This window comes from Oncorhynchus mykiss, chromosome 13 (assembly GCF_013265735.2).
Source record: "Oncorhynchus mykiss isolate Arlee chromosome 13, USDA_OmykA_1.1, whole genome shotgun sequence".
NCBI lineage: Eukaryota > Metazoa > Chordata > Actinopteri > Salmoniformes > Salmonidae > Oncorhynchus > Oncorhynchus mykiss.
The window spans coordinates 48,349,967-48,362,825 of record NC_048577.1 but is presented as its reverse complement, the minus strand read 5'-3'; the positions used below and the strand labels follow the sequence as shown (position 1 = coordinate 48,362,825).

The 12,859-nt window shown below is 44.8% G+C and overlaps 1 protein-coding gene across 1 annotated transcript in view; it reads right to left on the bottom strand.

Annotated features, from left to right (window-relative positions):
• Positions 1-1,956: 1,956 nt before the first annotated feature.
• The window catches only part of LOC110485200 (voltage-dependent calcium channel gamma-2 subunit), an 81,028-nt gene continuing 70,125 nt past the window's right edge, over positions 1,957-12,859 (bottom strand). Inside the window, exons 3-4 of the mRNA XM_036941342.1 lie at positions 5,960-6,100; positions 1,957-4,000 (exon numbers count right to left, since the gene is read on the bottom strand). Of these exons, the coding sequence (XP_036797237.1) occupies positions 3,468-4,000; positions 5,960-6,100 (674 nt within the window). The 3' untranslated portion in view covers positions 1,957-3,467. The remainder of the gene's footprint in view (positions 4,001-5,959; positions 6,101-12,859) is intronic.

The following is a 12,859-nucleotide window of genomic DNA, read 5'->3' as shown; positions in this document are numbered from 1 at the left end:
ACTATATTACTCCCTCTTCATGAGTCATGCTGGACAGAGACCACTATATTACTCCCTCTTCATGAGCCATGCTGGACAGAGACCATTATATTACTCCCTATTCATGAGCCATGCTGGATAGAGAGACCACTATATTACTCCCTCTTCATGAGCCATGCTGGACAGAGACCATTATATTACTCCCTCTTCATGAGCCATGCTGGACAGAGAGACCACTATATTACTCCCTCTTCATGAGTCATGCTGGACAGAGACCATTATATTACTCCCTCTTCATGAGCCATGCTGGACAGAGAGACCACTATATTACTCCCTCTTCATGAGCCATGCTGGACATAGACCACTATATTACTCCCTCTTCATGAGCCATGCTGGATAGAAACCACTATATTACTCCCTCTTCATGAGCCATGATGGACAGAGACCACTATATTACTCCCTCTTCATGAGCCATGCTGGACAGAGAGACCACAATATTACTCCCTCTTCATGAGCCATGCTGGATAGAAACCACTATATTACTCCCTCTTCATGAGCCATGCTGGACATAAACCACTATATTACTCCCTCTTCATGAGCCATGCTGGACAGAGACCACTATATTACTCCCTCTTCATGAGCCATGCTAGACAGAGACCACTATATTACTCCCTCTTCATGAGCCATGCTGGACATAGACCACTATATTACTCTCTCTTCGTGAGCCATGCTGGATAGAGACCACTATATTACTCCCTCTTCATGAGCCATGCTGGACAGAGAGACCACTATATTACTCCCTCTTCATGAGCCATGCTGGATAGAAACCACTATATTACTCCCTCTTCATGAGCCATGCTGGACATAGACCACTATATTACTCTCTCTTCGTGAGCCATGCTGGATAGAGACCACTATATTACTCCCTCTTCATGAGCCATGCTAGACAGAGACCACTATATTACTCCCTCTTCATGAGCCATGCTGGACATAGACCACTATATTACTCCCTCTTCGTGAGCCATGCTGGATAGAGACCACTATATTACTCCCTCTTCATGAGTCATGCTGGACAGAGACCACTATATTACTCTCTCTTCGTGAGCCATGCTGGATAGAGACCACTATATTACTCCCTCTTCATGAGTCATGCTGGATAGAGACCACTATATTACTCTCTCTTCGTGAGCCATGCTGGACAGAAAGACCACTATATTACTACCTCTTCATGAGTCATGCTGGATAGAGAGACCACTATATTACTCCCTCTTCATGAGTCATGCTGGACAGAGACCACTATATTACTCTCTCTTCGTGAGCCATGCTGGATAGAGACCACTATATTACTACCTCTTCATGAGTCATGCTGGACAGAGACCACTATATTACTCTCTCTTCGTGAGCCATGCTGGACATAGACCACTATATTACTCCCTCTTAATAAAAAATACACAAACACAGCCAGTGCTGCCACAGCCTCAGACCCTTTGGTTCCACTCAGAGGGCTGCTATTACGTGTCTGCCTCACACACTCACGTTTGCTATCATAAACACACACACGTTCATGCTTGCCACACACACACACACCTCACCTCATTGCAGAGAAAAAGGGGTGCATCAGGTCCTGAAAGTGATGCTTTTAGGGTGGTCGTGTAGAAAGGTGTCGTATATCATTTCTACATGGATAGCTCCACCTACAGAGTCCTGGTTTTATTGCAAACCTGTGTTCCTTTTCCAGGAATGTCATGTCCTAGAAAGACACCACGCGGTGATGTGTCCTATGTGCTGTTTTATCTTTACAATCATGGTTTCTCCCATTCTGTAGCCTGAAGACAGAAACATGCTTGTTAACACAAGTGTTAGTACATGGTAGAGAGTAGAGACACACAGAGAGACAGTGTGAGAGGGTATTAGAAACATAGAACAAGGGTGTTAAGTGTAAGGATACAGTAGGTTAGAGACACAGTGAAACAGGCTGATTTGTTCTCCCTAAGATTGGTATTTTATTCATCAGGACTTGATGCATCCAAGTAAAGGATCATTCGGTTTTGGCACCTTTAAAGATTTCATTTTCAATTTGAACAACACATTGACAATCAAAAGAAACAAAGAAATGACTAAGGCTGTGTGAATTTGAAAAATAAAATACATACATATACATACATACATATATATATTTATATAAAGAATTAAACCAAACCATTTAAAAAAAATGTGTTTTTGTTCAATGTCGATTGTTTGGTTTCTTTCACAAAAGCATAAGATAAAATGAAGTAAATAAAAAAACATAAGAGAGAAAATACTCATGAAACATTACTAGTTTCAACGTTAGCGTCATCACTTTTTCCCCCTTCTAATTATCATTATCCTTTAAAACTTCAGTTTTAAAAGAGCAGATTTGCTGTAATTTTATAGCATGCATTTAATTTCAGAAAAGTTGATTCACTTAGCTTCTCTTGTACTATTTCATATTTATCTTGTTGCTTGCCTTTTACGCAAGTATTTCTTTTTGTATTTGGCGTCCTCTTCTTTTCCTCCCCCTCTCCTCCTTCCTTTTTCTTCGAGAAGTCGTGTTTGGAGTCTTTTTTTCTTGGTTTGAACTTTGACCCCATTGTTGTTGGTGGTTTCTCTTGAGGGGTTCAACACTCCCATGACACCCCCCCACCCAAAAAAAGAAAGCGAACAGGGACTCAGAAAAAGGCGAGAAGGTTCTATTAAAATAATCTCTATTTTTCTACTGTTGGTTGTGTGCGTCTGTCCCTCGCCATGTCTCAGCAGCTCCGTAGTGTAGTGTACCTACAGCACATTCTCTCTGGCTCTGTCATCCTTCCAGCAGATCCTAAAAGAGTCTTTTCTCGTGTTACCAACAGCACTTAGTTTAGTTTACTTGTTGTTGTTTTTTCTTCAGTAAAGTCTGTATCTCTTGATTATTAACTTAATCATTTATTTATAAATGTAACACACATATAGTACCTTTGTTAGAGTTTACAGACTGGGCTAATTCTTACTGAATCCCAAGCTGCAAAAATTCACAGTTTTAATACAGAAAATAAATAAATGAATAAATATGACAACGAATCAGAGGCATATGGCAGGTGGTATGATGGGAAAGTACAGCAGCATGTTGCACCACCAAAACTGTGGAGCCAAACTGTCAAAACCAAAAGGTTATGAAATCATGAATCAAATTTAAATCAAAACCCTCCCTTTCAGTGCACCACCCTCATCACCCATCCTCACCCATAAAAATGACTCAGTCTCTAAGGACAATCTGCCCCATTCTCCCAGTACAACCATTTACTCCAAAGGAACTCAACAAACCTCTTTAGACTCTCTCAACAATGGTAGATGGGAAAATCATGCAGTTGAATGAAATAAAATCATCAATCTCTATAAAGATGGAAACTCATCCTGGCCTATGGTATATTAGAGACCTGGGTGGGGGCCTCCCTGCCTTCGCTCCCCCGGGCTCTGCTCTCAGGGCTCCCTCATACTGGTGTGGTGCGGCGGTTGGCTGTGTTGGTGTTGGCCGAGTCTTTTTCCTTCTGAATACAGTTGTGGACCTGCAGGAAGGTATGGTCCCTCTCCGAGTTGTAGGTGGCGGTCGGCGTGCCCCCGGCCTTCAGGGTGTCCCGGGGCAGCGTGTACATGGAGATCTCTGTAGAGGGTAGCGCGCTGAAGCCCTTGAGGCCCACAGGTGAGGTGTCGCGGGAGTGCGAGGGGTCTGTGGACCGGGAGGAGGAGCGCGAGCGGCGTCGGTAGCGGTAACGGTAGGATGGGATGCGTGTGATGGCCGAGGCCTGGAGGTAGTCGGCAGCCCTGGCCCCTGCCCGGAGCTGCCGATGGCGGTCAATGAACATGTGGGCTGCCAGGACGCCCACCATCTCAGCCATTATGAAGGACAGGGCTCCGAAGTAGAAGGACCAGCCGTAGGAGTAGCTGTTCTTCTTCGAGTCGCTCTTAGAGGGGTCCCCTGCGTTGGCTGATATGTACACGATGATCCCGATGATGTTGCTCAGGCCTGAGGGATGAGGAGGGGAGGGGGAGGGGGGGGGGGGGGGGGGGGGGGTTGGGGAGTTGGAGGGGCGAGATGAGAGAACAGAGGAATTATGCAATCGGTTAAGATAGGACATATACCTTTTCTAGGCATACCACATGCGCAGTAGTCTGAGTGCATCTATCCACCACAGTGAATACGCCATTACCAAGACAAACCTTTTCAGACAAGTACCACGGACTCACCAAAGGATAATGTACATACATACTGTACTTCTCACTGTCAAGAAATATGACTGAATACAAACCAGAAATATGACTGAATACAAACCAGAAATATGACTGAATACGAAACAGAAATATGACCCAAGCCTGAGCCTCTGCCCTTATAGTGTTTAAGAACAAAGACTGAGATCCTGAGTCAGATCAGTTGGGACAGCACATAACATGATCATACATCTGATTCACATAGGGATCACATCCTATGATAGGGATAATAATCATATACTCATATACACTGAGTGTACAAAACATTAGGAACACCTTCTCTTTCCATGACAGACTGACCAGGTGAATCCAGGTGAAAGATATGATCCCTTATTGATGTCACTTGTTAAATCCACTTCAATCAGTGTAGATGAAGGAGAGGAGTCAGTTTAAAGAAGTATTTTTAAGCCTTGAGACAGTTTAGACATGGAATGTGTGTGTGTGCCATGCAGAGGGTGAATGGACAAGACAAAATATTGAAGTACCTTTGGATGGGGTACAGTAGTAGGTGCCAGGCTCACCGGTTTGAATGTTTCAAGAGCTACAGCACAGTTTCCTGTGTGTATCAAGAATGGTCCATCACCCAAGGGACCAGCCAACATGACAGAACTGTGGGACTCACTGGAGTCACCATGGGCCAGAATTCCTGTAGGACACATTTGACATCTTGTAGAGTCCATGTCCCATCAAATTGAGGCTGTTCTGATGTTGATGTCTAATGTTTTGTACACTCAGTGTATATATATCTACTTTAACTGTAGAGAAGAGAAGTGTGTGACTTAGTAGAGCTGGGATGATGGATCATTGGGAAAGTATGTCAGGGACACCATATTTTTAGAGTTGAATCCCAATGGGTAGCTTCTAGCCCAGCACCCAGATCAGGAGAAAATAAGTGGATAAAGAGGGAAGAATGGAGTGCGTGACTTGTGGCTGCTGCTGAGTGGAGGCTGAGAGCTGACTGAGGAGTTGCAGTACTGGGGATGACCAGCAGAGAGAGAGAGACTGCTTGTGCACTGCACCTTAGCTGGATTAGTCAACAGTCTCTTCTTTGCTGGACTTACATCCATCTGTACAACTGTTCTATATAAGTGAACCATAATAACATTGCATGTTAGTGACTAAAAAGTAGTGACTGAAAACATTTGCATTTGTGTACACTTTGTATCAATGAAACCAAATCATTTAAAGCTAGTCTCCCTAATTTAACCCCTACTATCCCTCTCCACCATAGTAACTGTTTCTCTCTTTCTTTTCCCCAGTCTTCCATCCTCTCTTCCTCTACCTGCCCCAGATACACACCCCTTCCTCTCTCTCTTCCCCTCTCTTCTCCACTCTCTTCTCCTCTCTCTTCCTCTATCTTCCTCGCTCTTCTCCTCTCTCTTCCACTCTCTCTTCCCCTCTCTTCTCCACTCTCTTCCTCTCTCTTACTCTCTCCTCCTCTCTCTTCCTCTCTCTTCTCCACTCTCTTCCTCTTTCTTCTCCTCTCTCTTCTCCTCTCTCTTCCCCTCTCTTCTCATCTCTCTTCCTCTCTCCTCCTCTCTCTTCCTCTCTCTTCTCCTCTCTATCTCTTCCTCTCTCTCTTCCTCTCTTTTGTCCCCTCTTTCTTCCACTCTCTCTTCCTCTCGCTCTTCCTCTCTCTCTTCCTCTCTCTCTTCCTCTCTCTTCCCCTCTTTTGTCCCCTCTATCTCTTCCTCTCTCTCTTCCTCTCTAGACTCACCTGCAGACACAAAGAAGATCCCTGCGCTGAGGATGATGTTGTGGCGTGACTTGTAGAACTCGCTGGCAGCTATACACAGGCCTCCCATGAAGAGCAGAATGACACTGAGGATGGGGAAGATGCTGGAAGCTCGCACCGCACCTGAGAACAGATAGAGGACAGGAGAAGAGGAAAATAAAAGAGAGGGGGGGGGGCAGGGGGGTTACATAGGGATAGAGAAGAAGAGAGAGATAGGATAAATAAAATGGTAAATATAGAGAGAGAGATAGGAGAGGAAGAATAAGAGCGGGGAACAATGAAAAATGAGGGAGAGAGAAGAGAGAATGTAAATTAGACTCCCAACATTAGCTCCCTATCTGAGCCACATCCTAATCAACACTCCATCAGCGCTGTGAAAGTCTTGATCAACACCAGCCAGTGAGTGTATCCCCTCAGTGAGCCTCAGTTACCCAACTTTATGTAATCACGCCACCTGACTACACACAACACAACACTCAGTTAGCACACACAGCTCCCCAGATTGGAGTGTTGCATTACGCCATATCATTTAGTGCAAATGACATTAACTCCAGCAGAGCTCCAGGGGCCTAGCCTGTGGGGTAATGGGGGGCGAAGCTCTTCAAACCAAGCTCACGTCCTTGGCTGATACTGGTACGGAAGACAGAGCAAGAACAGAAGGGTTGAGGTACTGATGACAGAGTTAGAACTGAAGGGTTGAGGTACTGATGACAGAGCTAGAACTGAAGAGTTGAGGTACGGAAGACAGAGCAAGAACAGAAGGGTTGAGGTACTGATGACAGAGTTAGAACTGAAGGCTTGAGGTACTGATGACAGAGTTAGAACTGAAGGGTTGAGGTACTGATGACAGAGTTAGAACTGAAGGGTTGAGGTACTGATGACAGAGTTAGAACTGAAGGGTTGAGGTACTGATGACAGAGTTAGAACTGAAGGGTTGAGGTACTGATGACAGAGTTAGAACTGAAGGGTTGAGGTACTGATGACAGAGTTAGAACTGAAGGGTTGAGGTACTGATGACAGAGCTAGAACTGAAGGGTTGAGGTACTGATGACAGAGTTAGAACTGAAGTCTTGAGGTACTGATGACAGAGCTAGAACTGAAGGGTTGAGGTACTGATGACAGAGTTAGAACTGAAGTCTTGAGGTACTGATGACGGAGCTAGAACTGAAGGGTTGAGGTACTGATGACCGAGTTAGAACTGAAGTCTTGAGGTACTGATGACGGAGCTAGAACTGAAGGGTTGAGGTACTGATGACAGAGTTAGAACTGAAGTCTTGAGGTACTGATGACAGAGCTAGAACTGAAGGGTTGAGGTACTGATGACAGAGCTAGAACTGAAGGGTTGAGGTACTGATGACCGAGTTAGAACTGAAGTCTTGAGGTACTGATGACGGAGCTAGAACTGAAGGGTTGAGGTACTGATGACAGAGCTAGAACTGAAGGGTTGAGGTACTGATGACGGAGCTAGAACTGAAGGGTTGAGGTACTGATGACAGAGCTAGAACTGAAGGGTTGAGGTACTGATGACAGAGCTAGAACTGAAGGGTTGAGGTACTGATGACAGAGTTAGAACTGAAGTCTTGAGGTACTGATGACGGAGCTAGAACTGAAGGGTTGAGGTACTGATGACAGAGCTAGAACTGAAGGGTTGAGGTACTGATGACAGAGTTAGAACTGAAGGCTTGAGGTACTGATGATGGAGCTAGAACTGAAGGGTTGAGGTACTGATGACAGAGTTAGAACTGAAGTCTTGAGGTACTGATGACAGATCAAGAACAGAAGGGTTGAGGTACTGATGACAGAGCTAGAACTGAAGGCTTGAGGTACTGATGATGGAGCCAGAACTGAAGGGTTGAGGTACTGATGACAGAGTTAGAACTAAAGTCTTGAGGTACTGATGACAGATCAAGAACTGAAGGGTTGAGGTACTGATGATGGAGCTAGAACTGAAGGGTTGAGGTACTGATGACAGAGTTAGAACTGAAGTCTTGAGGTACTGATGACAGATCAAGAACAGAAGGGTTGAGGTACTGATGACAGAGCTAGAACTGAAGGGTTGAGGTACGGAAGACAGAGCAAGAACAGAAGGGTTGAGGTACTGATGACAGATCAAGAACTGAAGGGTTGAGGTACTGATGACAGAGTTAGAACTGAAGGGTTGAGGTACTGATGACAGAGTTAGAACAGAAGGGTTGAGGTACTGATGACAGAGTTAGAACTGAAGGCTTGAGGTACTGATGACAGAGTTAGAACTGAATGGTTGAGGTACTGATGACAGAGTTAGAACTGAAGGGTTGAGGTACTGATGACAGAGTTAGAACTGAAGGGTTGAGGTACTGATGACAGAGCTAGAACTGAAGGGTTGAGGTACTGATGACAGAGTTAGAACTGAAGTCTTGAGGTACTGATGACAGAGCTAGAACTGAAGGGTTGAGGTACTGATGACAGAGTTAGAACTGAAGTCTTGAGGTACTGATGACAGAGCTAGAACTGAAGGGTTGAGGTACTGATGACAGAGTTAGAACTGAAGTCTTGAGGTACTGATGACGGAGCTAGAACTGAAGGGTTGAGGTACTGATGACCGAGTTAGAACTGAAGTCTTGAGGTACTGATGACGGAGCTAGAACTGAAGGGTTGAGGTACTGATGACAGAGTTAGAACTGAAGGGTTGAGGTACTGATGACGGAGCTAGAACTGAAGGGTTGAGGTACTGATGACAGAGCTAGAACTGAAGGGTTGAGGTACTGATGACCGAGTTAGAACTGAAGTCTTGAGGTACTGATGACGGAGCTAGAACTGAAGGGTTGAGGTACTGATGACAGAGCTAGAACTGAAGGGTTGAGGTACTGATGACGGAGCTAGAACTGAAGGGTTGAGGTACTGATGACAGAGCTAGAACTGAAGGGTTGAGGTACTGATGACAGAGCTAGAACTGAAGGGTTGAGGTACTGATGACAGAGTTAGAACTGAAGTCTTGAGGTACTGATGACGGAGCTAGAACTGAAGTGTTGAGGTACTGATGACAGAGCTAGAACTGAAGGGTTGAGGTACTGATGACAGAGTTAGAACTGAAGGCTTGAGGTACTGATGATGGAGCTAGAACTGAAGGGTTGAGGTACTGATGACAGAGTTAGAACTGAAGTCTTGAGGTACTGATGACAGATCAAGAACAGAAGGGTTGAGGTACTGATGACAGAGCTAGAACTGAAGGCTTGAGGTACTGATGATGGAGCTAGAACTGAAGGGTTGAGGTACTGATGACAGAGTTAGAACTGAAGTCTTGAGGTACTGATGACAGATCAAGAACTGAAGGGTTGAGGTACTGATGATGGAGCTAGAACTGAAGGGTTGAGGTACTGATGACAGAGTTAGAACTGAAGTCTTGAGGTACTGATGACAGATCAAGAACAGAAGGGTTGAGGTACTGATGACAGAGCTAGAACTGAAGGGTTGAGGTACGGAAGACAGAGCAAGAACAGAAGGGTTGAGGTACTGATGACAGATCAAGAACTGAAGGGTTGAGGTACTGATGACAGAGTTAGAACTGAAGGGTTGAGGTACTGATGACAGAGTTAGAACAGAAGGGTTGAGGTACTGATGACAGAGTTAGAACTGAAGGCTTGAGGTACTGATGACAGAGTTAGAACTGAATGGTTGAGGTACTGATGACAGAGTTAGAACTGAAGGGTTGAGGTACTGATGACAGAGTTAGAACTGAAGGGTTGAGGTACTGATGACAGAGCTAGAACTGAAGGGTTGAGGTACTGATGACAGAGTTAGAACTGAAGTCTTGAGGTACTGATGACAGAGCTAGAACTGAAGGGTTGAGGTACTGATGACAGAGTTAGAACTGAAGTCTTGAGGTACTGATGACGGAGCTAGAACTGAAGGGTTGAGGTACTGATGACAGAGCTAGAACTGAAGGGTTGAGGTACTGATGACAGAGCTAGAACTGAAGGGTTGAGGTACTGATGACCGAGTTAGAACTGAAGTCTTGAGGTACTGATGACGGAGCTAGAACTGAAGGGTTGAGGTACTGATGACAGAGCTAGAACTGAAGGGTTGAGGTACTGATGACGGAGCTAGAACTGAAGGGTTGAGGTACTGATGACAGAGCTAGAACTGAAGGGTTGAGGTACTGATGACGGAGCTAGAACTGAAGGGTTGAGGTACTGATGACAGAGCTAGAACTGGAGGGTTGAGGTACTGATGACAGAGTTAGAACTGAAGGCTTGAGGTACTGATGACTGTTGTGGAATAATCAGAATTTGTTGGTAACATATGTAAGATGTTTTATATTCATCATATGTTTGTAAGTTACTTCTCATCAAGAATGTTATTTTTGTATAATACTGTGGCAGGGTTGCAGTATCTGTTCTATGTCAAGACTAAGTTGCATGGGCCGCAGAGAGGGGAAAGGTCAAAGTGTCATCATGTGTAAACATATCTTTTGCTCCACTGTGTCTGCACCAGTCACTCCCTACTTTTCCCATCGGGGAAAGGAGGATGGCAGTGTCTGAAATCATTCTATCCTCTCCGTGAGCTTGTCCAGGATTGGTTGTATTTAGAGTTGGTTGTATCTAAATGACAATTTGATATATGCCTGTTGATATGGAGGGTTGGTTTATGGTTTCGGGGTTTGAGTAAGGAGACAAAGCTGAACGATTTATTATGTCTATGCTGTCTGACTATGTGTGTTCTTTGCTATTAAAGGATCGCAGTTGCAATGCAGAAGGGGCTCTCAGAGAATTCATGGTTAGCCACTGAATTGCCTGAGAGTCACAGGGTTGTGATAGAGCTCATATAATTAAAGATGGACTTTGATAACTAACTCTGATTTGTGTTGTGGTTTGCGCTCATGATTTGGTAAATAGAGGAAATTTCCACGACATGACAGAGCTAGAACTGAAGGGTTGAGGTACTGATGACAGAGCAAGAACTGAAGGGTTGAGGTACTGATGACAGAGCTAGAACTGAAGGGTTGAGGTACTGATGACAGAGCTAGAACTGAAGGGTTGAGGTACTGATGATGGAGCTAGAACTGAAGGGTTGAGGTACTGATGACAGAGCTAGAACTGAATGGTTGAGGTACTGATGACAGAGTTAGAACTGAAGGGTTGAGGTACTGATGATGGAGCTAGAACTGAAGGGTTGAGGTACTGATGACAGAGCTAGAACTGAAGGTACTGATGACAGAGCTAGAACTGAAGGGTTGAGGTACTGATGACAGAGCTAGAACTGAAGGGTTGAGGTACTGATGACGGAGCTAGAACTGAAGTCTTGAGGTACTGATGACGGAGCTAGAACTGAAGGGTTGAGGTACTGATGACAGAGCTAGAACTGAAGGGTTGAGGTACTGATGACAGAGCTAGAATTGAAGGGTTGAGGTACTGATGACAGAGCTAGAACTGAAGGGTTGAGGTACTGATGACAGAGCTAGAACTGAAGGGTTGAGGTACTGATGACAGAGTTAGAACTGAAGGTACTGATGACAGAGCTAGAACTGAAGGTACTGATGACAGAGCTAGAACTGAAGGGTTGAGGTACTGATGACAGAGCTAGAACTGAAGGGTTGAGGTACTGATGACAGAGCTAGAACTGAAGGGTTGAGGTACTGATGACAGAGTTAGAACTGAAGGGTTGAGGTACTGATGACAGAGTTAGAACTGAAGGCTTGAGGTACTGATGATGGAGCTAGAACTGAAGGGTTGAGGTACTGATGACAGAGTTAGAACTGAAGTCTTGAGGTACTGATGACAGATCAAGAACAGAAGGGTTGAGGTACTGATGACAGAGCTAGAACTGAAGGCTTGAGGTACTGATGATGGAGCTAGAACTGAAGGGTTGAGGTACTGATGACAGAGTTAGAACTGAAGTCTTGAGGTACTGATGACAGATCAAGAACTGAAGGGTTGAGGTACTGATGATGGAGCTAGAACTGAAGGGTTGAGGTACTGATGACAGAGTTAGAACTGAAGTCTTGAGGTACTGATGACAGATCAAGAACAGAAGGGTTGAGGTACTGATGACAGAGCTAGAACTGAAGGGTTGAGGTACGGAAGACAGAGCAAGAACAGAAGGGTTGAGGTACTGATGACAGATCAAGAACTGAAGGGTTGAGGTACTGATGACAGAGTTAGAACTGAAGGGTTGAGGTACTGATGACAGAGTTAGAACAGAAGGGTTGAGGTACTGATGACAGAGTTAGAACTGAAGGCTTGAGGTACTGATGACAGAGTTAGAACTGAATGGTTGAGGTACTGATGACAGAGTTAGAACTGAAGGGTTGAGGTACTGATGACAGAGTTAGAACTGAAGGGTTGAGGTACTGATGACAGAGCTAGAACTGAAGGGTTGAGGTACTGATGACAGAGTTAGAACTGAAGTCTTGAGGTACTGATGACAGAGCTAGAACTGAAGGGTTGAGGTACTGATGACAGAGTTAGAACTGAAGTCTTGAGGTACTGATGACGGAGCTAGAACTGAAGGGTTGAGGTACTGATGACAGAGCTAGAACTGAAGGGTTGAGGTACTGATGACAGAGCTAGAACTGAAGGGTTGAGGTACTGATGACCGAGTTAGAACTGAAGTCTTGAGGTACTGATGACGGAGCTAGAACTGAAGGGTTGAGGTACTGATGACAGAGCTAGAACTGAAGGGTTGAGGTACTGATGACGGAGCTAGAACTGAAGGGTTGAGGTACTGATGACAGAGCTAGAACTGAAGGGTTGAGGTACTGATGACGGAGCTAGAACTGAAGGGTTGAGGTACTGATGACAGAGCTAGAACTGAAGGGTTGAGGTACTGATGACAGAGTTAGAACTGAAGGCTTGAGGTACTGATGACTGTTGTGGAATAATCAGAATTTGTTGGTAACATATG